Genomic DNA, 26,875 nt, shown 5'->3' on the forward strand with positions numbered 1-26,875 from the left:
TTAGTAATTTTACAGGAAGAAAAATCCTATGTTTGTAATGTGTTAAAAATATTATTTTAAAGGATTAAGGGATTTTATTTTTTGCCCCCTAAGAAATACCGAGCTAAAGTTCTCTTGATTGCGTTTGACTCGCTCCATCTCAGGAGTAACAGGCAGGGGGGTCCCCTTGCTCAAGTTCTCTTTGTACAAAATCTGTGTGCACAAAACCAACAATCAAATCAGCCTGGACCCATCTTTTAGGTAGACTTTTAAAATAGTCTCTAAAAGTATTTTTGTTCGTTTTCATGATGATGTAAAATAGGCCTAAATAACTTTAAGAAATAGAACAAGTATAAACCACCTTCGGACATTTAGTCATACACAGCATGATGTCTGTCTCTAAGTGGCATCAATACAGATATAGCTGCCAGGCTACAGGCAAGAATCAGTTACTCTCATAGGCCTTCTCTCAAAGACAGAAGGATTAGGCCTTATTAAATAGCATTCAAGGTAACTGAAAGTAATATCCATAATGAGTTGCTGGTAACTCTGAATTAGGGAGCCGGAAGAGACAGAAAAAGAGAGAGAGAAAGGTTTGGGGAATAGAATAAATATTGATAAATATTAAAGGCTAAATAAATATTAGCTTTCAATGACCCTGAAAATATTCCAAAGGAAAGCTCATTTATATCTTGTCTGGTACAAAAATATAGGTGAGCCAAGTAAGTTTATATTTCTGAGTTATTGTGAATTGCTATGTTGTCCTTTGAATGACAATGTTTAAGAATCACATTCTTTTAAGAAAACCTACAAACACAAAATATACACCAAACAGAGCCACAATAAATACAAATAGAACTCCAATTCACATTGTCCATTTTGAAGGGGTGTTAGATTTTACTTTTGACTTGTGCCACACCAGTTAGAAACACCTAATGTTACTAGAGGAGTATTTGAGGAAGGAAAGGCTATTACAGGTTTTTAAGGAAAAAGATCAATAGCTATGTTTTAGGAAAACCACAGTTAATATTTCATACCAGAACTAAAGTAAAAACTAAAATTAGATTTGGATTGAAAATTGAGGTAATATTTGGTATCATAATTTTCATTATATGAATTTAGTAATTTTACAGGAAGAAATATCCCATGTTTGTAATATGTTAAAATATTATTTTAAATAAGAATTAAGGGATTTTATTCTTTGCCCCTTAAGAAATACCGAGCTAAAGTTCTCTTGATTGCGTTTGACTCTCTCCATCTCTGGAGTGACTGGCAGGGGGGTCCCCTTGCTCAAGTTCTCTTTGTACAAAATCTGTGTACACAAAACCAACAATCAAATTAGCCTGGACCTATCTTTTAGGTAGACTTTTAAAATAGAATTGTAAGCGACCATAAGTGAGGCCATCTTCTTACACTAAATGGCCCCAGCCCCTCCTCCATGTGACTACTCGCTGCTCTGCCCATACTCTAAAAAATTCACATGCTCTCCTGATTTATGGCCTCTGCTTACGTATGTACTCCCCAATAGCCTGATAAATTAAAACTTTGTTCTATGAGTTTCTCTCCAGGAACAGTCTGACCACAGGCAGGAAACACACCTCCAAGGTATCCATCACCGCTGACAGAAGAACGGAACAATGTGATGCCTGGAGCCCATCATGCCTGGAGACCAACATCCCTGGACCCCCTCCTTACTTCCCATTTTCCCTATATAACTGCCTCAAGATTCTATAATCCTGGAAGATGGGTGTTTTGAGACATTAGTCACCTGTCTTCTGATTTGCCAGCTAATCTAATCTAATTAAACTTCATTCTCTATCCCTAACTCATTGTGATTAATTGGCTCAGATCGTGGCAAGCAGAGCAAGCCCACTGCTGGGTAACTGTCTCTAAAAGTATTTTTGTTTGTTTTCGTGATGATGGAAAATAGGCCAAAATAACTTTAAGAAATAGAACAAGTATAGACCACCTTTGGACATTTAGTCACACACAGGATGATGTCTATCTCTAAGTGGCATCAATACAGACACAGCTGCCAGGCTGCAGGCAGGAATCACTTACTTACATAGGCCTTCTCTCAAAGACAGAAGGATTAGGCCTTATTAAATAGCATTCAAGTTAACTGAAATTAATATCCATGATGAGTTGTTGGTAACTCTAAATTAGGGAACCAAAAAGAGACAGAGAGAGAGAGAGAAAGGTTTGGGGGAATAAAATAAATATTGATACATATTAAAAGCTAAATAAACATTAGTTTTCAATGACCCTGAAAATATTCCAAAGAAAAGCTCATTTATATCTTGCCTGGTACAAAAAAATAGCTGAGCCAAGTAAGTTTGTATTTCTGAGTTACTGTGAATTGCTATGTTGTCTTTTGAATGAAAATGTTTAAGAATCACATTCTTTTAAGAAAAGCTACAAACACAAAATACACACCAAACAGAGCCACTATGAATACAAATAGAATTCCAATTCACATTGTGCATTTTGAAGAGGTGTTAGATTTTACTTTTGACTTGTGCCACACCAGTTAGAAACACCTAGCGTTACTAGAGGAGGATTTGAGGAAGGAAAGACTGAGTATTACAGATTTTTAAGGAAAGGGATCAATAGCTATGTTTTAGGAAAACCGCAGTTAAGATTTCACACCAGAACTAAAGTAAATACTAAAATTAGATTTGGGTTGAAAACTGAGGTAATATTTGGTATCATTATTTTCATTATATGAATTTAGTAATTTTACAGGAAGAAAAATCCTATGTTTGTAATGTGTTAAAATATTATTTTAAATAAGGATTAAGGGATTTTATTTTTTGTCCCCTAAGAAATACCGAGCTAAAGTTCTCTTGATTGCGTTTGACTCTCTCCATCTCAGGAGTGACAGGCAGGGGGGTCCCCTTGCTCAAGTTCTCTTTGTACAAAATCTGTGTGCACAAAACCAACAATCAAATCAGCCTGGACCCATCTTTTAGGTAGACTTTTAAAATAGTCTCTAAAAGTATTTTTGTTTGTTTTCATGATGATGTAAAATAGGCCTAAATAACTTTAAGAAATAGAACAAGTATAGACCACCACACACAGCATGATGTCTGTCTCTAAGTGACATCAATACAGATTATAGCTGCCAGACTACAGGCAGGAATCACTTACTTACATAGGCCTTCTCTCAAAGACAGAAGGATCAGGCCTTATTAAATAGCGTTCAAGTTAACTAAAATTAATATCTATAATGAGTTGTTGGTAACTCTAAATTAGGGAGCCAGAAGAGAGAGAAAGAAAGTTTGAGGGAATAAAATAAATATTGATAAATATTATAAGCTAAATAAATATTAGCTTTCAATGACCCTGAAAATATTCCAAAGGAAAGCTCATTTATATCTTGTCTGGTACAAAAATATAGACGAGCCAAGTAAGTTTGTATTTCTGAGTTATTGTGAATTGCTATGTTGTCTTTTGAATGAAAATGTTTAAGAATCACATTCTTTTAAGAAAAGCTGCAAACACAAAATATACAGCAAACAGAGTCACAATAAATACAAATAGAATTCCAATTCACATTGTCCGTTTTGAAGGGGTGTTAGATTTTACTTTTGACTTGTGCCACACCAGTTAGAAACACCTAGCGTTACTAGAGGAGGATTTGAGGAAGGAAAGACTGAGTATTACAGGTTTTTAAGGAAAAGGATCAATAACTATGTTTTAGGAAAACCACAGTTAATATTTCACACCAGAACTAAAGTAAATACTAAAATTAGATTTGGGTTGAAAACTGAGGTAATATTTGGTATCATTATTTTCATTATATGAATTTAGTAATTTTACAGGAAGAAAAATCCTATGTTTGTAATGTGTTAAAATATTATTTTAAATAAGGATTAAGGGATTTTATTTTTTGTCCCCTAAGAAATACCGAGCTAAAGTTCTCTTGATTGCGTTTGACTCTCTCCATCTCTGGAGTGATAGGTGTTGGGGTTCCTTTCCCCAAATTTTCTTTGTACAAAACCTGTGAGATACAAGAAAGTACCCAGAAGACATTCAAAACAAGCACAAAGATTAAGGGTGGGAGACATTTGGGGGCAGGGGTGTGTGTGAGAAGGGAGTTTTTTAGTGAGTAACATTTAGTAAGGGTAATGCTTTTACTTTTTACTTCACAATTTTAATGATAAACTCTATGCTACTAATTCTGGGAATGAAAAAATACAACGGAAAGCAGAGAGTTATCAGATATGAGTATAAAGATGAGGAATCTTGTGTTAATTCTACTTACAGTATTTCAGATCTAAGTACTCACACTTAGTTGTTAAAAGTGTTAAAATACTATCAGAAAAGTGAGTCACTTTGTATGAGTCTAGATAGTTTGGGTCAGGTAAGAACACACACACACACACACAGAATTGTTGTTAAGATGTTACTTTTTAAAAAAGGGTGATGGGTTATTCTGGTAATTTTTTAAACGGGAAATAGAGTTTCTTATTTGATATATTTGTAAATACCGAGCTAAAGTTCTCTTGATTGCGTCTGACTCTCTCAATCTCTGGAGTGACGGGGGTTGGAATGCCTGTTCCCAAGTTTTCTTTGTACATAACCTGTAGGAGACAATTAGATCCAAGAAGGTAAAATGACCATGAATCCTTTGGATTACTGCTACATGTAGGCTATTTGGTGGAAACTCACAAAAACAATCCCGCTTTCAAATATGACACTCAAGGAATAAGGAAAAGAAATTGCACAAATATGTGTGTTCTCTCTTCAAAAGTAGTAATTTTACTGCCTTGAACACTGGTTACTAAATTATGCATTTCTATAGTCAACACATAGTGCACTTTTAAAATGCATTAATAGCGGTAACAAATTCGACAATGAGAAAAATCTAACCATTTCATAACATCTAGTATTAGTCCCTTGAATATACTAGACCCACAGTAGATTTGTACTTAATAAATAGGTTGCTTGATTTAAAGTTTTCTAATCACATGATACTCTATTCCTTCAGGGTTGTTGAGAATTTTCTTTGTATTTTCTACTGAAAATTCCTAGCAGGCTCCTCGTCTATAGGCACCCTTAATGTGAAGAGACAAACAGTTTGTTTTTTCAGGAAGAGCATCTTCCCCTGAAACTGATGATTGCTGGATCATGTAAACTAGTACTTTTCAAAATGGGAGAAGTCCCTATTTGTTACGGGTGTTATCAAAGGATTGTAAATTTTAATGAACTGAGTAAGGAACCTCTGAGCCTCTTTCCTCCTTGCTTTCCTCCTTCCCTCTTAATATTAAGAATTGTCAGCCTAAAGGAAGGCATGGATTCTTTTCAAATGGATGGATTCTATGGTGTACTGGAGCATGGGATGGGGAGCAACATGAAAAGCCCAGGGGTTCGTGGCACAGATTAATTCCTCAGGTCACTGACAAACTAGTGCTGGTATCTTTGTTTTGCTGGGGAACTTTCAGAGATTGTTAAAAACCTACCATCTTGGTACAAAGTTGTGTTTCTTTACCCAGCTAGGCAGCAGAACTGATCACGGATGGCAGAACAAAACAAAATCAGAGAAAGGTAAGAAGCTGCAATCAAAAGCAACAGAAGAGCTGCGGGCTAGTTGTCCTGGATTAGTGGACATGAAACTCTAAATGAAGTTTGCACCACCAGGAAGCCGGAGTGTGAGCAGGGAACGAGGTCTAAATAACGGAAACGACTTGCAAGAGAAACATCGAGTGTCTTCTAATGGAAATTGAGTGAGAGTTCAGTCCTCCAGTGACCAGGAGAATCTCTAAGACCAAGGGCCTCACCTTTTATTGGCCGTAAACTATTCCCCAAACTTCACACAGTCTCTTGCTAGTAGCCAGCAATTGCTTAGAATCTGCTTATGGACAGAAAGTGTGTGTGTCTCAGGGCTGGGGGGAATGTTGCAGAGGCAAGGCTAGCTGGATGGAAGGTCAGGAGAAATGTGTGTTTCACTGATATTTCAGGTGTGGAGGACACCCCCCTCCCCCACACACACATTGTGTACAGGTGCCTGAAATTCCTATTAGAGAAAAGGCTTGATACATAATATACCCTGTGAGGAAGTGACAGCTGGCACCTTAAACGTACACTGCATTTACAAGGAGAGAGCAGAGGATACAGGGCAAGAAATCTTGAAAGGGAGGGGAGAAGGCTGCAGAGACTTCACAAGTCTACCTAGGGTCTTCCTGGACGGTGGAGAATGCCCTGCGAGATACATACATGCATACATGTCTGTGTGTCTATATAAAAATTCATTTGATGTTACTTGTATGTTTGTATGCATATGCTTTTGGTTAACTAACTTGAGATCATCCCAATAACCTCATTACTACTGTTGGCACATTTCACTTTAGAAACTGCAGGCATGATGATTAATCAAGAAGCCAAGTCCCCCTCCTTAATTATGTGAAAACAGAGGTTTCTTATCTACTTTTGCAACCCTAGTGCCCTCTCAGGACTGAGGGAGGATTCACACCATCCTCAAAGCGTGGGAAGCCCTTGGTAGCAGGAAGAAGGGAGGAGATGAGCTAGCGGAGCCGTGGGGAGGTGGCTGGTTGCACAGACACGCTGCGAGTGTGGGCCACTACCGAGCTAATGTGCTTCTGTGTCTCCTTGACACGTTTCACTTCAGGCAGGTCAGGGATTGGGATCCCTTGTCCAATCGCTTCCTTATACTTCACCTGCAGATATGAAAAGGGGAAACGACAGGTATTGTTACATGCTAGGTAGTTATTCTTTCCAGCACATGTATATGTTTCATTAGTAGCCCTGCAATTTAAATAACATAAGCTGTGCACTGAGTGGGAATGGTGCCCCATTCCTACGATATTGGGTCAGAGGAGAACTATGCCAAGGACGAGGACACTTGGTCTCTCTCCTGTCAAGTTAGGGGTCGGGTAGAGGCAGGGGTCCCTCCTTAGATTATGACCCCTTATCTTTCTTGTGTACTCCAAAGTCTTACACCCAGCAGTTCATTTGACTAGGACAGACATATTCACATACATATGTCCAGAAAGGCTGATTCTTCAACTCTAACATATTCTGACTTTCTTACAAGTGACAAAATTTAGTCAGGCTCCTCTGAATCCTCTTCCCAACCAGGCCTCGACTTTTGGACTTCCGTGTCCATCCTTGCTTTGCTCAATTTTAGCAAGAATTCTGCTAGGTCAGTTTAGCCAGAATCCCCCACCCTCGATATCTCACCACCCTCAATATCTGACCAAATTTCTCAGCCCCTCCACCCCCCAGGTGAGGTCTGATCACCCTGCCCTACCTACAGCAAGAATCCTGTTAGGTCGGTTTAGCTAGAACACCCCCACCCCTTCCCTGATGTTTTCTCTGAGTAATTTTCCACCCACTGATGGTTCTCTCCCCACCAACCCACCTTTGGCTATAAATTCTCACTTTTCCTTGTTGTATTTGGAATTGAGCCCAGTTCTATACTAAGATCTCTTTTCCTCTATCGCAATAGTCCTGAATAAAATCTGTTTTTACCACTTTAACTACTGTCTACTCTGGTTTGCTTGGGCACAGCCCTCTCTGTTTTCCATATCTAACCTCCCCTCGTAAAAACTGCTGTGACACTGCACTATCAGATAACTGTAACCACAGGCAGGTATTTTAGCAACTTAAGATGATTCTGGTGCCAAGGTTCTGAGTGCAACTCAGACACCAATGTAAATTATCAGAGGGAGGCAGACAATATTGAATATGAGTCCATGGTGGGTGTCTTTACCGAGCTAATGTGGTCCTGTGTTTGCTTCACTCTCATCATCTCAGGTGTCTTTCCAATTGCTGTTCCTGGTGAGACGTCTTCTTTATATAAAACCTGGGCATTCAGAATCAGGACAGTGTTACACAGAAGAAAGGAAACCCCAGCAATTCCTGGAGAAAGACTAGGAAACATGGCTTCTGTGAAAACAAAAGACACTAGAGAATGTTCTTAGGCAAGTGTCAGAATATCTGATGTGTTCCACATCAGCATCAGTAATTCAAACCATATATACAACACGGAGCACTTTCTAGATCTTGAGATTTCTTTTAAGATTATCGTACTGTGTTAACACAGAAAGCAAAAACCCAGAAAATGTTGATTAACAGAAAACCCCTCCCATATGAAACACAAAGTCCGTTAAAGAAATGCAGTCAGTCAGTTATTTTGGGGAGGGATAATTAAAGAAATCACAATGTCAAAAAGAAATCCATCTTCCTGGAGCAAGACAACACGTTACTGCTCTGGGATTAAAAAATTTAAAAAAAAGAAAAATTTCTTTGTTAGCAGATTTGAGTTGTTATCTAGAATGGTGTCCAGAGTGATGATTTTAGAGCAAATTATGGGGAACTTTAACAAATAACAACTAGTATTAACCACGGAGGTTAGATGTTAATTGTCTGAATCAATGTGAAGCTAGTATATTTTTAAAGAGAAGAATGGAATTATTAGGTTAGCATTAAATGGAAAATAAATAGTAAATATACCGAGCTGAAATTCTTTTGATTTTCTTTAACACGCAGTATTTCTGGTGTGTCTTGAACAACTGTAATTTTTCCTTTACTGTTTTTAAGGTCGCACTGGTATTGGAGCTATGAAGAAAGAGTAAACATCTTGTTAAGATTTCAACATTGTTTTATATATTTTTAATTGTCCTATATTTTAATTGTCCTATATTGTATAAAGGAAGTTAAAATCCTATATTTTTAAAAAAATGTCTATGCCACAATAATCATGGTCTGATAGCCAAAGGGAGATTCTTTAACAAGAATTTTGTGGAGACACTAACTTTTTGTGTGTGTGAGGAAGATCAGCCCTGAGCTAACATCCATGCCAATCCTCCTCTTTTTGCTGAGGAAGACTGGCCCTGAGCTAACACCCATGCCCATCTTCCTCTACTTTATGTGGGACTCTGCCACAGCATGGCCTGACAAGCGGTACGTCGGTGCGCACCCCGGACCCAAACCCAGGCCGCCAGCAGCGGAGCGCGCACACTTAACCGCTACACCACGGGGCCGGCCCCATTGAATTACTAATTTTTTAAAACCCTAAAACTTGTAGTGTGTCAAATTAGGTTTTTTAAATGTATCCCTTGCCTAGAATTAACTTTGAAAAAGACAGATGTCACCACAAATGGACGACGGTGATAGTTCATATTAAGTGCCAGGAAGCCACCAACAAAGTGACAGATCGGTCCTTCATGCTATGATTTGGGATTGAAATATTAGGTGAGCCCAGAGAAGAAGGGGGCACACATTTCCCGGGCCGTGTGTGGGAGTTGTGGAGGGCTGCTCCGTAGCCCCATCACAGGTGGGATACCCAAGTGTGTGCCCAGAGGCATCCTCCTTGCCCTTCCTCATCCCAGGTACCAGTGGCCTCTGTCTTAGATTCAATAAAAACTTACAAGGCTGAAGTTCTTTTGGTTCTCCCGGACTCTCTGCATCTCTGGGGTGTCCAAAACCGTCTCATAATACGACATGCCCTTCTCTGCATCTTCTTTGTACTTTTTCTGGGAATAGATTCCAGAAAATAAGGATGGTGAACACTGGAGATATGGGCCAGTGGGACCTAAAACAGCCCTTCCTGCTCAGCAAAGGGAAAGCACTTTGTATTTTCTTCACTGTTCAAGGATGCTAGGAAGTTATAAAGCAGAGCCCTCTTGGTCAGTGAGTGCTATGCCTTTTCTTTCCAGAACTGAGCCTGGGCATTTAATAGGACTCACTGTCATGGCAAAGCGGGCAGGGGAGGCCCTTGCTGGCGAGTCCACATGAGGGAGGTGACAGCCAACAAGGCTCCTGGCAGGAAGATGGGGATGCCTACAGTGAGCTGGATGGAGCCAGACTATTCAACAGCCATGTGGAGAAAAGGAGGGTTAAGAGCCATCAACAAGCCAGCCTTAGCTGGTGACAAGGAGATTTTCCCTGAGCTCTGAGCAGGTGTGTTTGGGGTTCCTGGCTACAAGACTGAGCAGGAGGGCAGGCCCAGCAGGTGCTTCCAGAACACAACTCTGACGCTGCAGAAACCGGCTTGGCAGGACTGGCAGCTCTGCTAAACAGACTTGGGGCCCCTACATGATCAAGTGACCGGCCAACTGACTGGCCAAAGACTGCGCTGAGCCGGCCATCACTTTTCTTGGTCTTTCCCGCCCCCGCCTGGCCTTGGTCGTAGAGATGTGCCCAGATGGGCTGCTCGTCTCCCAGACACCTCCGCAGTCAATCCCCATGACTAAACTAATCATCTCCAGTTCTCCTCTGCAGTGGAACACTTACTTACTCTGCCTTAGGGCCTGATTTTTCTTTTACCACTTGTCACCGAGTCCTTCCACTTTTCTCTCTAGCTTTATTTAGCTCCAGTTTCTTCCACTTTTCAGGGAAGTTTGGGTGTGTAGAGCTGAGGGCTGAGGAAACAGACTAGCCACTTTTGTAACGGGGATAAACTATTCTTTCTTCCTATTTATCTATCTCTATCTATCTAAATTATATTATACGCAAATTTCATTTATAAGTGTTGAATAATTTAATCTCCTCAAGGACAAGAAACAAAGAAGTAGTTTCAACCAATAAGAGATTTCTGCCTAGATTTTGTTCATGTCGCAAGAAGCCAGTTAAAGCAGATTTCTGAAAGGAAAGGGCAGTTCACCAGGAACAGATATTTTCGTACAGGAAAAAGTCACTGGAATGACTCTTCTTAGTTATGCAAATGTTAGCCCACAGTTCTCATTGTTTTGGGAAAAGGGTAGAACTGGTCCTCCTTTTCTTTTCTTTTTTTAAGATTAGAGAGCTAGTGCTAGGCACTAAGACAGGTGATCAGTCCGCATGTGGAACTTGGGTGTATTCTAAGAGGAAAGAGTCCCAGACTCCCTGGCATTAGGAAGTATTTAGTATATTATCCTGAACTTGTAGGTCGGCTCACACTGCTTCCATTAACCCCCAACTACGAGATTTAAAAGTTATAAAATACATACTCCCCAATGGAAATCAAGAAGCAATTTTATAGAAAGAACTAGCACCATTCCATCACTCAAAGGTAAACACTAATCTAAATTGGGAAGGAAGTAACATGCCTGGCCATATTTTAGGCCTTGTGGAACTAGCCAGAGGAACTAGCCAAGGCACTAGCTACGGAAAACCCCAAGAAAGCAGAGTAAGTGGCTTAATCTCTCTCCAGAACAGGCCTACACTCTGAGGTTTTCTTAAAGATCAGCAATGTCAAAAGGCAGCAGGTTTATGGCTCGAGAGCCTCTCACAGCCCCAAGAGTGTTGGGCTCCCTGGCTCCCTCAGTGAACATAACATGGTAGTTTGAGGCCCATATAATTTTGGTAATAAAATTCTCTCCCCCTCCCCCCAAATAAAAGACTCATTTCTCCCATTTGAATATATCTGTTTCCTAATTAAACCACTCTCTAGTAATAACTATGTTTTTCATGTCTAAATTTATGATATAAAATTATATGTTGCCAATAAAAGATTTAAGTCCATGATTTCCCCAACCTGATTGGTCATTAAGAGATCATCTGTGGAGATTAAAAACAAACTGTCAAGTTAATAAACAGAAACTTCATTAAATTGGAGTTGGGAGGCCAAAAGGGTGAGCTCTCACGTCCAAGAGGAAGAAGAAGGACTTCCTCTTCTTGACTGGCAAGAAGTTCAGCCAATGAGAGACTGTCACAACTCAGCCTAAGAGAAGCCACTACACATCAAACTCTCAATTCCTCCAATGGACTCTTTGTTTACAACTGCCCTCTCAACTTCCTCTTCCCCTCTGTAAAAGAGTTTCTCCTCCCTTGCTGCTGAGGGACTTGCACGTGGCTCACCATGGTTGCAGATCTCGAATTGCAATTCTTTGCTGATCCCAAATAAACCCATTTTTGCTGTAGAAATAACTAGCTGTCTATTTGTTTAAGGTCAACAAAACAAACACAAACAAACAAATAAAAACAGATTTCCAGGGCCTACATTAGCCTTACTAGCTTCGAAATTCCAGGTTGGGGCCAGAAAATCTACGTTCCCAGGTGTTTATAAAGCATAGCCAGGTCAGATAACTACCGCTTTAGAATTCACTGATCAGAAGACAAGCAAAAATTCTAATTTGGGGCTACTCAAATAAATTACAGACTCCTGATATCATTGAAGATTAAAACAAATGAGGGTATATCCTGGTGTATGAAAGACATCTTACTTTTCTTCATTTTTCTATTTGTAGGAAGATGGAGAGTTATCTGTTGTGGGAGGAATCAGGATTAGATTGTGTGGTTGGTGTTGACGACTTAATCTCAATCTTGTTACAGACAGTGATAATCCAAATGTGGATTCTCTACTTTGTTTCTTCCAGATTCACACACAAATTTTACATCCACATTATAAGAGATTTTACATGTTAAAATATTGATTCATTAACTATGGGTGGTACCATGTAAGAGTTCTTCAGTACCTTAATATTCCCTCATATAATCCATTTTAATTCTGATACAGAAATCTCAACTATGACTCAAACTTGCATCATAGATGAATCCCTTCTCTTTTATTGGGCAAAATTATGATTTGAAAGAACCTACTTATGTATTAATGGAAAGACTTTTGTTCTTCATGATTGCCATCAATGAGTGATATTCTGATGAATGTCTTTACCTGGCTTGAAAGGTTCTTGACTTGTTGTGCGTGAATGATCTCTGGAGTATCAACCACAGAAGTGAAATTGGCTTTTTCCATTTCTGCTGATTGCTTATACTTAATCTACAAAAGAACATTCAACAACTGGGTAAATGGTTACAATGTGTACAACATTTGTTGGCTTGGTTTAATTAAGAGGTGATCAATATTTATTTTCCAAAAAGATTCATTCATTTGACATTCAACAGATATTTTTTTCTATTGTGTTTATAGCTTTATACTAAAGAGTGAGATTCAAAAAGAAAGGTTGTGTCCTAGCTGTTGAAAGACTTACTATCTAGTTGGGCATGGGGACCGGGAAGGGGGAGGGTAATAGGAAAGGAGTGAGATAATCAATAGATAGTAAGGCATGGATTGTTTACATATATAAGAACTAGAAGCAGGACAAGTAAGCAAAAGACCCACACCAATCAGTCTTAGACAATGTAGGACGCCTAAAAACTGTGTTTTAAATTTAGGTCTTGAAAGGAGGGAAAGAAAGAACTTTCAAAATATTCTAAGCAAGGAATTCTTGGTGCCAAATGAGGAGTGTATTGACTAACAGACAAGGCCAGGATGTCAGAGTCCACTCCAGCTCCAAGCAGCTGTTTGGTTCCCCAACTTCTGCCCTTTGTTCTGAATATCTCCTGTGGCTATGGACTCAGACAGGCAGACAAAAGCCGGTCTGGCGAAGGGTCCTTGATCCTTCTGTTGGAATGGATTCCACCAGGCAGTTGTTTAAGAATGTCACTATGTGCTTTGACTATCATTGACCAACAAGTAAGATAATAGAAGGACAACATTGTGACCTTTTAATAGCAACTACTTTTTTGAAAGATCGACATGGAATAGTAACACTGACCTGGCTGGCAATATCAGTAGCATTCCTGGCCCTCATAAAGTCGGGAGTTTCATTGGCCATGGCATTCAGGCCTCTTCCTTTGACTTCTAGCTCCAGGTCTCTCTTATATTCTTTCTATAGTAGCATTAAAAAAAAAAGTTACCAAACTTCCATGAATAGGTAATAAATGTATAGAATGACCATAAATCCACATAATATGCCACGTCAGTTGTTAGTGTTCACTTTCACCATTCCATGTGGTAGGATAGAGTGGTGACTACTGAAGCCCACTTTAGGAAACTACTCTACTCATGCCAACATGAATCAACGTAAGGCCTGCTTTTGAACACTTCTAGCATTCTCTACTTAGAAAATTAAAGTATAAAGCAAATTTTAAATCTGATTTGCTATATAACTAGGATTGAACTTTGGTGCACATCAATCAGTGTGGTGTTTTAATTTAAATGAGCACACCAAAAGGATCAAGGTTAAATCAAATACTATTAGATAAATAACAGATTATGATAGCCACTATAGACACAGACTGTTATAATATTAACTCATCAGAAATTGAGATATATTATATTTAATGGTTAATAACCATGTTGGATGTAGAATCTGACATTCAAAACCCTCTTTTTATTTCTTCCCTGGTTTTTTTTGTGTAACTTGGCTGGAAAGGAGAAGATGCTCTGTTAATTATGTGCATGCAGTTGGCTGTGGGCTCACCTCATTAAGGATATGAGTGGCGTTCTTGGCTCTTAGCATGTCAGGTGTGTCTTCCATTTCACAGAGACCCTTCCCACGGATGCTTTCCTCTAGATCTCTCCTATATTCTTTCTATATCACAAAATAAAAGCAACAACATGACAAGAAAGCTTGGATTATTCCTCTTAGGTGAAGAGCCAAAAACACAAAAGACAAAACACCCTTCCAATTTTAAATATTTATAGTTTAATAATTGAAGATATGAATAAAGGCAGGGTATAAGCTTCATCAGTTAATAGTAAATATCAAATAAGAAACTAGAGATTAATAGAATGCTAGGGCAAGCACACATTATTAGGTATTCAATTAGAAAATTAGAATGAACATGGGTGATAGACTAGGTAGTAGTACAAAACATGTGAACCCAACTTGAAACCCACAAAGTTAGGTGGTGATGAAGATGGTAGAAGGAACACATTGATAAGTGTCATTAGTGCAAGTATTTGGATCAAGAAGGAAAGAAAAGATCAAGTGGACACTACCTCGCTGGCTATTTTGGTTGCATATTTGACATGTAATAAAGCTGGTGTGACCTCCAGGCCAGTCAGGTTTCTGCCTTTAATGGACTCTTCATATTCTTTCCTATATTCTTTCTAATGTGAGTAGAAAGGAAAGACAAGTTAAAAAAGAATCTTTATAATAATTTATTTCTCAATTCCAGGAAGAAACAAAATTATAACATTTTCTTTCTATGTACGGCCTCTTAACTTGATCATAGTTCTGCTAATGGTCACACATTTGAAATGTGTCTGATTGTTCTGGAGATACTTTGTTTAGAGTAAATGGCCCCAAGGAGACTCCTTGGGGAGACTCAGAGGTTGAGAAACTTTGTTGGGTTCCTCATTCATCTGTCTAATATTGTGACTGGGGCTGGCCCACCAAAAGAGCAGAAGGACAGATGTGCCATCAAGACTCTGAATCCATTGTCATCTCTTCTGATGACATTTTTCTTAAAGTAACAAAAGATTTTACTTTTGAATTAGAAGTGACTCAAGGGGAAAAAAAACAACCCAGGGGAAGGAAAGCTTACAGGAATCAAAGGAAATTTGGACCTTTTCATAATCATGACCTATTATTTTTAATCATTGAATAGATAAGGTAGGCAATGAGGCACAGAGAAATCCTAAGGCTTTGTCCATTGTTGAGAGAAAGGGCCACAACCTCCCCCATCTCCTCTCCAATCCTTGGACTTGGCTGTCTCACCAGGAGGCTTGGAATAAATGTTAGAATTTTATTTTTGTAATTTTTAATTTTGATAGAATTTTAAATTTATAGAAAAGTTGCAAGAATAGTGCAAGGAACTCCCATAGATCCTTTACTCAGATTCACCAACAGTTTGAAACTATTTTAAGCTTTTGATTTTCTGGCATTCTATACATTAGAAAGCTCCACACACTGCTACTTTTATTAAAAACCATTTATCTTTATAGTTGGAGATATGCCGCATGGGGGAGAGGCAAAAAGAAATCCAAAATAAGCCTGTTTCCCAATGAAAACACCTTTTAAGATTCAAAATAAGATTCCATTCTTCTCCGCTACTCGTTAAAAAGGAAAAATAAAAATTTAGGTGCCTCTGCTTACATTTCTAGAATAGGAAATCTGGCATTTTGACTTTTGATGTTTTGATAAACATCTTGATCACTAATCTTTTGTCTGACTTGGGGCTTCCTATTAAGAGAAGAGCAATCCAAAGCCAATGCCGTGTCTGTGCAGAGGAATATAATTCTATGAAAATGATAGTTGAAATAAAACATATATGGTAAATATTTACTATTAAGACCATTTTTTATAACTGAACCATAGGATTTCTGAGATGAAAACTATTTTAGTGATCACAAGTTAAAAAATCCCATCCTCAACAACTTTTGGATAATACAAGGCTGGACACATTTGTGGGCAGAGTTTGTTTTCATCCGTCTGATGGTATGTTTGCTGTGTGGCATGTTTTTGTAGGACTCACCCCGCTTTGCATTTGCTGAGACTCTTTGGCGGTGATGTATGTTGGTGTTTCAAAGTCCAACATGGGCTTTCCTCGTTCCTTTTCATACTTTTCTTTGTATTTCACCTAGTGATGAAAAGCCTTATTAGATATCTCTCCTCTCCTCAATTTGTAGACAGAAACCAGCTTAGGATTAGTATTTTTCAGTTGATACATTATATCTAATTGGGTGGCATCTCATTGCCACTCAAAACAGTTTCCTGTTGTGTTTCAGATCTAGAACCTTTTTGGTGCTGCCTGGGGGGAAAACACCATTACTGTCTGCAAGGCATAACCAGGATTTGTGTTCAGTTCAAGGAGACAAAAGAATCACTGCAGAAGAATTTGCTGAGAGAAACGCTGATGCAAGGAAATGCATGGGGAAAATCGCCCATAGATAAGATTGACCAAGATTTATGAAACCGGTGGCCAAATAGCATTAATGATTATTCTTAAAAGTCGTGTAGATAAGCAATATATTATCAGACTCCCACTAGGTGCCTTATAGATAACATCTCTGATGCTTGGGTCACCATGGTAACAGGTGGTAACAGGTGCTTAAGGTGTTTTTCAGGAACTGAGAGTCGACTCCTTGTCCAGTTCAGGCCAGTTAAGACTATCAACTCATCAAATTGGGCCTGCATGATTAGGTGATAGGTGACCCTTGGACAACAGGGTGCCAAAAACTCCACCCTCAGATCATGCTAATGCCACCATTTTGTGAACATACATCCTATGAAGAGCCATGAAGCCTGACTACGCTTGTATTGATCATCTATTACCTCACTTCTCCTTACCTCTATTCATCTATCCCTACACTTTGGACAACTTTGCCCCTTTATCCCATAAATATCCCTAATCCCCATTTTCAGGGAGGTGAGACTTGTTCTCCCATCTCCTCACTTGGCTACCTTGTGAATAAACTCTTTCTCTGCTGCAAACTTGTCATCTTTGTGATTGGCATACTGTGCAGCAGGCAAAATGAGCCTGGCTCAATAACATTTGAAATGTGTAAATGTGAACATTTTAACCATAGCATTAATTGATATTTCCCGTAAAATCTCCAGTTTTTCTTTCATAAGAACTTTTATCAGAGACCTGGTGTCTTGCTTTAATAGATAACACTTGCAACTTTACTTATAAGTCATTAACTCTATCTGGGTCATAACTGATCACATATTTAATGCAGACAATGTAAATTGGTATAAAAATGAAAACTAGGGGCTGGCCCAGTGGCACAAGCAGTTAAGTGTGCGGGCTCTGCTGCGGCGGCCCGGGGTTCGCCGGTTCGGATCCCAGGCGTGCACCAATGCACCGCTTGTCAAGCCATGCTGTGGCAGCCTCCCATAAAGAGTGGAGGAAGATGGGCATGGATGTTAGCCCAGGGCCAGTCTTCCTCAGCAAAAAGAGGAGGATTGGCAGATGTTAGCTCAGGGCTGATCTTCCTCAAAATAAATAAATAAATAAAATTAAAAAAATGAAAACTAGTTTACATGTTGACTGACTTACTAATAAACCTGACATTCTCAAAAGACATCCAATGCTATTTTACAAATACAATATCCTCGTCTTCATAACATAATTAGGAATGATGGGATCATATAGATATTCATATTTTACCAAGGAGAAATTGAAAGACAGAGAGGCAGAGGCCCTTGTTCATGTAGCATCTTAATGGCAATCCTCAATCTCAGCTCTTTTTCTTGCAGCAAAACGTTAGAATAGAGGCCTGGGGCACATGCTACTTTAGAGATGACATGAGGATATTTCTAGTAATTTAGCTCTCTTGGTTAATGCCCAACAGGGGGCCTAAATAATGCTGAATTTGTCATATAAGGGTCATGTGATAGCAAGCTCCTTCTCTAAGTTCTTTCCTCTGAGACTCTTAATTATTTTACAAATTTTGCAATTTCTTAAATACCCAGCGACTATTTCAATGGTGGACCTGATCATATCCTTTCTCTGCTTAAAATCCTCCTAAAGCTCCCTATCACTCATTATAATGTTTGCTAACCTGGGGTGCAGGCTCATGGGGGCACATCAGTGTTATTGTAAGAGGGTTGTCCCCCTTATATCATAATCTTTATGTTTCCACTCCCTGTCAGTAACCTGAATAACACACATTGCATGGATACGCACTATTTCTCCACTGTACGTCAATGCTGTTATCATTTATAAAATAAAATTTTGTTCCCAAATGTTGCTCAATTCAAAACCCCTTATATCTTTGGGCATTTTCTTAAGCAACGGTTACTAAAACTATAACTACCATCTGGGAGGGAATCCATGAATGTTTTTTACATTGGAGATGAATGTGCGTTAGGAAAAAAGTCACTCAATCTACTTACTATACTCTGTAATTCTGAGGCCTCTTTCAAATGAAGCTGCTCCAGGTTATCGGGGATTGTGTGGTAGTGGCCTTTGCTCTTCTCATAGTTCTTCTTGTACTGGTACTGAGGGGAAGGGGGCAAAAAAGGCACATTGATGGAAAAGCTGCTCAGCATTCCTATTTTCCTCTTTAGATTAGACATTTACACCACAGCATCATCAAGACCAAATTAAAATCAGCAAACACTAAATAGGGGGTTAAGAAAAAGTTTTAAAGGTTGAAAGTCCATGTTCAGTATTGTCAGTTAATACAGGATGTAAACACTTAGGTTATACGGCTTATTCAAAGTAGGTTTTAGAAGTGAAAAGTTAAAAGTGAAGGAAATTATTTCAAATGGTAATTCTGTGTCCTTAGAAGGAGGAAAGCGATTGATTAATTGGAAAAAAAAAGTTTAAATATTCTAAAAATAGAAGCATTTTTATATTCTGAGAGGTGTTAGAGTCAGTGGAGAATTGGTAGATTAGTGTTGTAATTTGGAAGAAGGCACTCAAACAAAAGAAGAGCTTTCTAGTAAATCTAGTGCCTCAGTTGCAGAGAAGGTGATGAATGTGAGCTCAGAGAGGGAATTTAGTTGCAAATGGATGAAACAAGCTGTTTCTGGAGCAAATGGCTGAACTTACAGAACTGGCAAGATGGCTTGTATTCAGGACATGATTCATTATCAGAGATTCCTTCATGTCAGTCACAGGTTTGTGAAGTTTCTTCAGGTCAGCCTTATATTTAACCTGTATGTTAAGGGGAAAAAAAGGAAATCACATAAATAAGAAATGGAAAACAGTACTGATGGAAAGCCTAATAAGACATCCCATCCTGAAACAAACACTGGAGATGGTGATGAAAAACTCTACCTCATTCACAGTAGCCAAAAAGTTGAAACAACTCAAGTGTCCCTTGACAGATGAATGGATAAACAAAATGTGGTATACACATACAATGGAATATTATTTAGCCATAAGAAAAATGAAGCTCTGACACATACTATAACATGGAGGAACCTTGAAAACATTATGCTAAGTGAAATAAGTCAGACAAAAGAGGACAAATATCGTATAATTCTACTTATATGAAATCTCTAATAGGAAAATTCATAAGAATAGAAAGTAGATTAGAGGTTACCAGGGGCCGGGGGGAAAGGGGAGTAGAGAGTTATTGCTTAATAGTTATAGAGTTTCTGTTTGGGGTGATTAAAAAGTTTTGGAAATAATGGTTGTAGTTGAACAACATTGTGAATGTAATTAATGCCGCTGATTTGTACACTGAAAAATAGTTAAAATAGTAAATTTCATGTTATATATTTTACCACAATTTAAAAAAACATACCTCACTTGCGAGATTATTAGCATCTTGCATGACTTTGTAGAGCTGGCTTTCCTTTGGATTGTATTTTGGTGTCTTGCCCTTCTCTTTGTTGAAATTTTCTCGGTACGTAATCTAACCGCAAATGCAAAAATCCAAATTATTCCTTAACATCAATTAATTTGAAGACTGAGGAATGGAGGAAATATAAATGCAAAAGAATATGTCATACTTAAATGATCATATGATTTATTATCCAAACTAGGACACTTTTATGAGTAAAAGGAAGCACTATTAATAATTATATTGGGACAACAGGCAATCAAGAAAGAGATCAAGTGATATTGTATTTGCTTGCTCATTTTTATATTACTCAGAGGTATAAAAGATAATCACCTCTTTTTAAATGCAAAACAAAAATAAGTGGAAAAAGGCTTCAGACTAAATTCAGAGACGGGATCTAACACATTTGATTCGTTATGTAATATACATTTGATACATTTACATAAAATGCAAAATTTTGGCCCTTCTAACTGCAAAACCAAAAGCACTTCAGGTCTACTGCAAGGAGTTCAAAGAGAGGCTGTAAATGATAAAGAAGAGTGAGAAGTAAGGAATCTGTTAAATTTGGAGAATTTATTGTTATTTTAAAATAGAACTTTGGCTATATTATTTTAATTTTTTTAAACTTGGCAAAAAATGGCATAACTTCTGAGTAAAAAAAGTACAGAATTTGGGGGTTGTCTTCAGTACAATTTTAGGCTAGAAGAAAGAAAGAAGTGAACTATTTTAGAATGGTGAGAAAAATAAGATTAAATATACTTTTAGGATACATAAAAGACTATGTAAAGGATGAAATAACTTCAATTTAAAAAATAAGCACAATGCCAGCACTAACGGTTCCTCAATAAATGCAATTTGATTGAATGAACGGAAGAGATAGTCACCATGGCTAGGTAAAATAGCTAAAGAAGATGATTTATTTATAGAAAAATTCAACAGAATAAACTGAAAGTGACAGAAACATTTCTTTATTGAAAATCAGACTGATGCCTTTGTTGATAGCATTCTAGGATGACGTCCAGAAGTAGAACTCCACTAGTTATTCACTCTAGGAAGAAGGAAAAATGAGCTATTTCTCGATGTTAGCCAGCTAAAAGGGCAATATTTGACTCTCCAGGAAAACTAGAGTTTCTGTTATTGGTATGATGAAAGCCTCACATCTTCAAAGTTAGCACACCAAGATCCAGTCACCCAGATATTTCACTCTGCAGACATTTAAAATCAGTAGCCCTCATGCTTCATGACTTGACTTCACTTGCCCCCAAGTTTACATATCCAGTAGAACAGACGCGAAATGAGATCACTCAAATGCTAAGAACAATGAAATCTGCCACATCAGAGAAAATGCATTCACAATGCTGAGATTCATTTATTTTGAATAAATCTACAGCGGAAATACACGGGAAAAATAAGCATGCAGAACAGTACAGCGTGATGCAGGCACACTGAGACAGACACGCAAAGGAGGAAGCAGAAACACAACACAGTAGGAAAACAAAATGTAAATGAATGCCACAATGGCCCTTCTCTGAAAGGAAATTCACTCTCAGAACGAAGAAATGAAAAGCCTGCTAAGGAAAGCAGGAGGTGGTGAGCTGGTGTCTGGACCAAAACGAAACTTTTCCTAAGGCATATAGAAACCCATAAGACTAAGGCTGATACCAAGAGCTGTGAAACACAGAAAAGCAAAGTAACTAGATGTGCGGAGTCAGACTGGGGAAGAAAAGATGCAAAGATGTGTCTCAGATGAGAATAAAATTTGCTTCTTTTAGAAGAATGGTGAAAGTCCTCTTTTTAACTTTTAGAAAATAACTGGTTTCTGAAGAACTACTTATTTGAAGAGCAGCAATTCCATTGGTCTCACTTCAGTTTCTTTTTCTTCTATTAATTTCAAGTAAAATAAAATTTCCAACTTTTTAATTAAAGAAAAGTTATTCCTCCCCTCTCCACAAGAAGGCCCCCACGCAAATGCAGCCTGGAGCAACTCTGGATGATATGAATCTGAGGTCAGAGCCTTTCTTTTTGACTGGATCTCCTTAAGAACGACTACATTTTGCATGATAAGGACACACATCAGATTCAGGACACCAGGAAGTCTTAGAATGGTGTCGGGGCCGGCCCCGTGGCTTAGTGGGTAAGTGCGCGCGCTCCGCTGCTGGCGGCCCGGCTTCGGATCCCGGGCGCGCACCGACGCACCGCTTCTCCGGCCATGCTGAGGCCGCGTCCCACATACAGCAACTAGAGGGATGTGCAGCTATGACATACAACTATCTACTGGGGCTTTGGGGGGAAAAATAAATAAATAAAATCTTAAAAAAAAAAATAAATAAAAGAATGGTGTCGGACTAGGCAGTAAGCGTAGTGAAACTACATACATGTGGCATTATGGAATGGTAAAGCCTTCTTTTTCTTGTTAACCATATAAGGCTGAGAGGCAACCATGCAAGGCCGTGTATCAGCAAGTGGCAACACCAGTGTTTATAATCCCATCAGGCTCAGATATCGGCCTATTATGGATGTAGTGGAGGAAAGTGGTTTTGAATCAATTATTCTTCCAAAATTTAATTGAATTAAAGATCTAACATCCAATAGTTCAGCTCCTTTTCAGGGACTTGAACTGTATATTGGTGCTTCTAAAGACTGAAGAGCAGGTCCAAGAATTAGACAATTTGTTGCTGTTAAGACTGTAAAACATAGGATGAAAGAGCTGTGAGTGAAAACATTTTAGGTAGTTTATTCTGTTGATTCATAGTATGCCTGACTTGAGAGACTGTATTAAATACCAGTCTCAAATATACCAAACATTAGCAATGGTAATCAGCAGAGATTTTCTTTGTGTGGTTGAAGATGAGATTCCCAGTTCGTTTTTGTTTCATCTTTTAATTTGATCGGTATCAGCAACCTAAAGTACATTGGGAGGCGATCTCCAAGTCTACTCTATCTTCCTATTCTAAGTGGCATGTTCCAGCGGGAAAGTTTCATGCAGGAAAAGACGGGTGTGTGCAAAAGTATATTCTCTGACAAATTTCCACAGCATTCTACACATTCCAACACAAAATCAAAAGAAAAGAGTGCAACTTGGTCAGTCACCTGACCAAGGCCAAGAAAGGAGACGAGAAAAAGAGAAAGACAGAGATATGGGCTTGTTGGTGTCAGTCTTACATCACTGAGGAGCGCATTAATTTTCTTAAGATGCCTCATCATAGGGGTGTCATAAGATGCGGCGCCGTGCCCCTGCCCTCTGCTTTGGCCTTTGAGGTATTCTGCCTAGAGTATGCAGCAAGACAGCACAGTCAGAACAGGGAGGGCCCACACACAGGGGAAGCCCCCTTGGGCCAGGGGCCACACCGTGAAGCTGTAAATCCTGAGGCAAACCTCTCACAGGAAGTAAACCCAGGAAGGTGAGCTCATAAAAGGATCTGGTTGGGTCTCATTCTCCACCTCATAGGATTCACTTAGGATTTAGAAAATTGAGTCTCTCTATTTTCAAAAACAGCAAAGTCTTCAAACTTTCAACATCAAAGTCATTTCTTTGTTTTCAACTTGATAATATTATGACCTCAGAAATTTAAAAACACACCAAAATTTTTTACATTAAAAAGATCTTGTTACATTTCATTACTCCTGTTTTTTGTTGGTGATTTCACATCTTGGTCTCAAACGCTTATACAATGCCATTAATTTATAATAAAAATACTGCATGAGTTTTAAATTCAAAAAGTTTTAAAAAATCATATTTGCTTGTCATCAGTCATCTGAACCTTTTGTCTCTTCCTAATTCTGACTTGTTTTGTCACTTGATATTACTACTTTATATCTTCCAAAAGATTGGAATCTCATGTTTGGTATTGTTGAAAGTCATATGTACAACAACCAAATGTATCTCAACCCATGTCTTCGAACAAACACTTGAGAAAACAGATAATGAAGAAGAAGAAGGCAGGATCTCTAAACAGGAGAAGAAATAAGATATTCATGAGCTCAAGTCCTAGAGGACTAAAACTTGCTCTCTGAAAGATCTGGTGGTGGATCACGGAGTCTCTGAACTAAAGTCTGAAACCTTGTCATATCTCAGGGGTATGCTAGATAATTGGTCTAACAAGGGAAATTAGGTAATGTGGCAATCAGGTTTGGGCAACACATTTCTGAGTCCACCTTCTCAATAATAGGAAATCTGCTAGAATGAGGCATTCCCCCTCAGCACCCTGTGCATACCTTGATCAAACACTTACTCCAAATTGTACTTATTTATCCATAGACAGATAGTGAGGACATCTGCTCACCCCTAGTTCTTAGCCTAGGCATTCAATATATGTATATTGAATGAAAGAATAAAGGTGACTGCATCTGGTTGGGTTCTAGAAGGTAGAATTTCATGGCTCTTGCATGTTAGCAAGTTCCCACAGGTGACTCAAGTATGAATCAGGCCCTTGGGATGTAACTCTCAGTGCCTGGGGAGAGGTTCCAATAGGACCTCATGAGCTGATGTTTTTGTCACGTGAAGATAGTAAAGCACACAAACACCTAGACACACACCCATAAGTGGAAAAGTGGAGAATGCGAAAGGCCTAGAGATGTTAAAGGGAAACAAGAGAGAAGGTCCTTAGCACACTTTTCATGATAGAACTTTCCAAAACTCTGCAGTGCTATCAAAGACCCCTATCTCTTTGGTTGCTAAAATGGCACCTTCATTCTGGGAATCATTTCTTCCCGCAAGGTTTTCACATTAGAGCCGCTGCTCGTCCATTTGTGTTACCTGGCTGCTCAGCTTGGCTGCCTTCTTGGCCATTTCAATGTCTGGGCGACCAAGCATGCTGAGCCCATGGCTGCCCTCCTTCCGGTGCTTGGCTCTGTACTCCACCTGAATCAAAGAAAACCAAAATGGGCAATACATTCTAGGTGGTGGGTGCCTTGTACTCCTTTTTGGCAGTGACCGCTGGGGACGGGGTACATTTTAACTACACCCTTACCTCACTGGCCTGTTTGGCCGCCTGCGTGGCCTTCTTGATGTCTGGTCGATCGGCCACTGTCGTGTAATGAAGATTTTCTTTGGCACTTTTTCTGTAAGCAACCTTTATTTGGAGAAAAAATATATTACTCACTCAAGAGAGTGCTGTCTTTCCAAAAGTCCTCCTTAAGCACAAGGGACCTTTTTATTAAAACCAAACCAAATCTACCACCATATTTTTTAAACTACCAGATGTAGAAATTAGGGCGACTACTCACTGGAACCAGTTTGACATGCACGAGTTTGGGGCCCACTGGCTCAGGGGGGCCCCCGAGAAGGTGGAGAGGGGAAACTTACATCACTCTGCTTCTTGGCCACTTCCATAGCATGTTTCACGTCTGGGGGCTCCAGCATGATGGAGTAGTTGGATTTTCCTCTCTCCTTGACAAACTTCTTTTTGTAATTTGTCTAAAAAGAGCCAGAATTACTTACGTGAGCAGAGGAGGCGGGAATAGAATTGATTTACTGGAGGAACTGTGAGAAGATCTCCAGGAAAATCCATGGCTCCCCATATTGGCATCAGTCTGGAACTTAGATCTCTGTTCCATCTTCTAGTTCTTCCCTGGTATTTCTGTTCTGGAACCCAACACTTGAACCACACAGTAATCTTTGGAGAACTGACTACAAGCAAATTAATCTCTTTCATTTACCATTTCGACCTTTTTAAAACATATGGAACCATATAGGGTTCATAAAATATAATACCATGATTATTAAAGCATTATCGATAATGATATACTGGGCAGAGACTACTGAGATACAAAGAAGTCATTTTACTTCTCTGAAATCCTTTAGCAGTTTAAGGATAGGAGAGGCCACTCTTAATCAGCAATGCTTCCTCCCCTTATTAACACTAGGTTAGTAACATCTTATAATGCAGATAACATGTCCTGTGCCAAAACCCACATCTGCCATAGTTGCTACAATTAGGAAGACAATAAATATCGAGTCATCTTTTAAACCAGAATTCAAAATTCACGTATAGGTATTGATGGTAAGGGTAAATCAACATAAAAGAAAGCATAAGCAGAAAGGCAGGTACAGTCAGTCACTGGATTCTAAGATAAAGTGGCATTGCTGCGGCCCAGAATCCTGGGGCTGGTCACTTACCTCACTGACATTCTTGGTCACTTTCTTGACATGAACAGTGTCCCGGGTCTCTGGCAGTGTTGTATAGGAGCCCTGGGCCAAGCGCTTCTTCACGTAGTCCTTGTATTTGTTCTGAGGGAATCCACAGAGAACTTGTTAAAATGTTCGCCTGGGGCATTAGTCCAAGATGGAAACAGAGCATAGGAGTCGCTGGAGGGTTACCTCGGACACTAGATTGCTGACAGTCTTTGCCAGGAGGATCTGAGGAGTATCAGGCACAGCATGGCAGGTTCCTCTTTCCTTGACATGTTTCTCTTTGTATTTCAGCTGCAAGGGGGTGAAAAAAGCATTTCTTTAGCTCTTCTGGGTTTTCCGCATATTTGTATTAAGCTCCCAAGTCACTAGGTAGAGCTGAAAGATAGCATCGTTCATACACAGTAGGAAGATGAAACTCAGTAAAAGATTTGATGTTTGGAAATCATGGGAAATATACACTAGGTATTTTCTTTACCTCTTGCAAGTTGAGACTTTAATAACAATCAGAATGGATCTCATAAAACCTTAGTTCAAAGCATTTTCAAATATGTCATTTGACCTGCCCCCAAACCCTGGGAGGCGTTATTATTCCTCCCCTCCAGATGAGAAAACTGCAGCATAGGAAGAGTAGGATCCCACAAAAATGAATACATTTCCTTATAGAATCCAGCCAGGACTTCAGATGCCCAATTCTTGTGGTGTGAATTATCTTGTGGTGCAATAGAAATCACACACAGGCACCTGGATTTAATAGCTTACCACTGCTGCCGCCCTTCTCTACCATGTCA

The 26,875-nt window shown here is 39.1% G+C and overlaps 1 protein-coding gene across 4 annotated transcripts in view; it reads right to left on the reverse strand.

Moving 5' to 3' along the window:
* The window catches only part of NEB (nebulin), a 233,271-nt gene that overhangs the window by 15,447 nt on the left and 190,949 nt on the right, over positions 1-26,875 (reverse strand). For 3 of the 4 annotated variants that reach the window (XM_058548960.1, XM_058548961.1, XM_058548959.1), the window contains 22 exons: positions 26,274-26,378; positions 26,073-26,183; positions 25,260-25,370; positions 24,925-25,026; positions 24,711-24,815; positions 19,916-20,026; positions 19,216-19,320; positions 18,555-18,659; positions 16,189-16,293; positions 14,711-14,821; positions 14,190-14,300; positions 13,482-13,595; positions 12,599-12,703; positions 9,375-9,479; positions 8,458-8,562; positions 7,715-7,807; positions 6,567-6,659; positions 4,473-4,565; positions 3,890-3,982; positions 2,811-2,903; positions 1,199-1,291; positions 100-192 (listed from right to left, as the gene is read on the reverse strand). In XM_058548960.1, coding sequence (XP_058404943.1) covers positions 100-192; positions 1,199-1,291; positions 2,811-2,903; positions 3,890-3,982; positions 4,473-4,565; positions 6,567-6,659; positions 7,715-7,807; positions 8,458-8,562; positions 9,375-9,479; positions 12,599-12,703; positions 13,482-13,595; positions 14,190-14,300; positions 14,711-14,821; positions 16,189-16,293; positions 18,555-18,659; positions 19,216-19,320; positions 19,916-20,026; positions 24,711-24,815; positions 24,925-25,026; positions 25,260-25,370; positions 26,073-26,183; positions 26,274-26,378 — 2,262 coding nt within the window. The remainder of the gene's footprint in view (positions 1-99; positions 193-1,198; positions 1,292-2,810; positions 2,904-3,889; positions 3,983-4,472; positions 4,566-6,566; positions 6,660-7,714; positions 7,808-8,457; positions 8,563-9,374; positions 9,480-12,598; positions 12,704-13,481; positions 13,596-14,189; positions 14,301-14,710; positions 14,822-16,188; positions 16,294-18,554; positions 18,660-19,215; positions 19,321-19,915; positions 20,027-24,710; positions 24,816-24,924; positions 25,027-25,259; positions 25,371-26,072; positions 26,184-26,273; positions 26,379-26,875) is intronic. The other variant, XM_058548962.1, reaches the window with a different exon arrangement.

This window comes from Diceros bicornis, chromosome 10 (genome assembly GCF_020826845.1).
Source record: "Diceros bicornis minor isolate mBicDic1 chromosome 10, mDicBic1.mat.cur, whole genome shotgun sequence".
Lineage (NCBI taxonomy): Eukaryota > Metazoa > Chordata > Mammalia > Perissodactyla > Rhinocerotidae > Diceros > Diceros bicornis.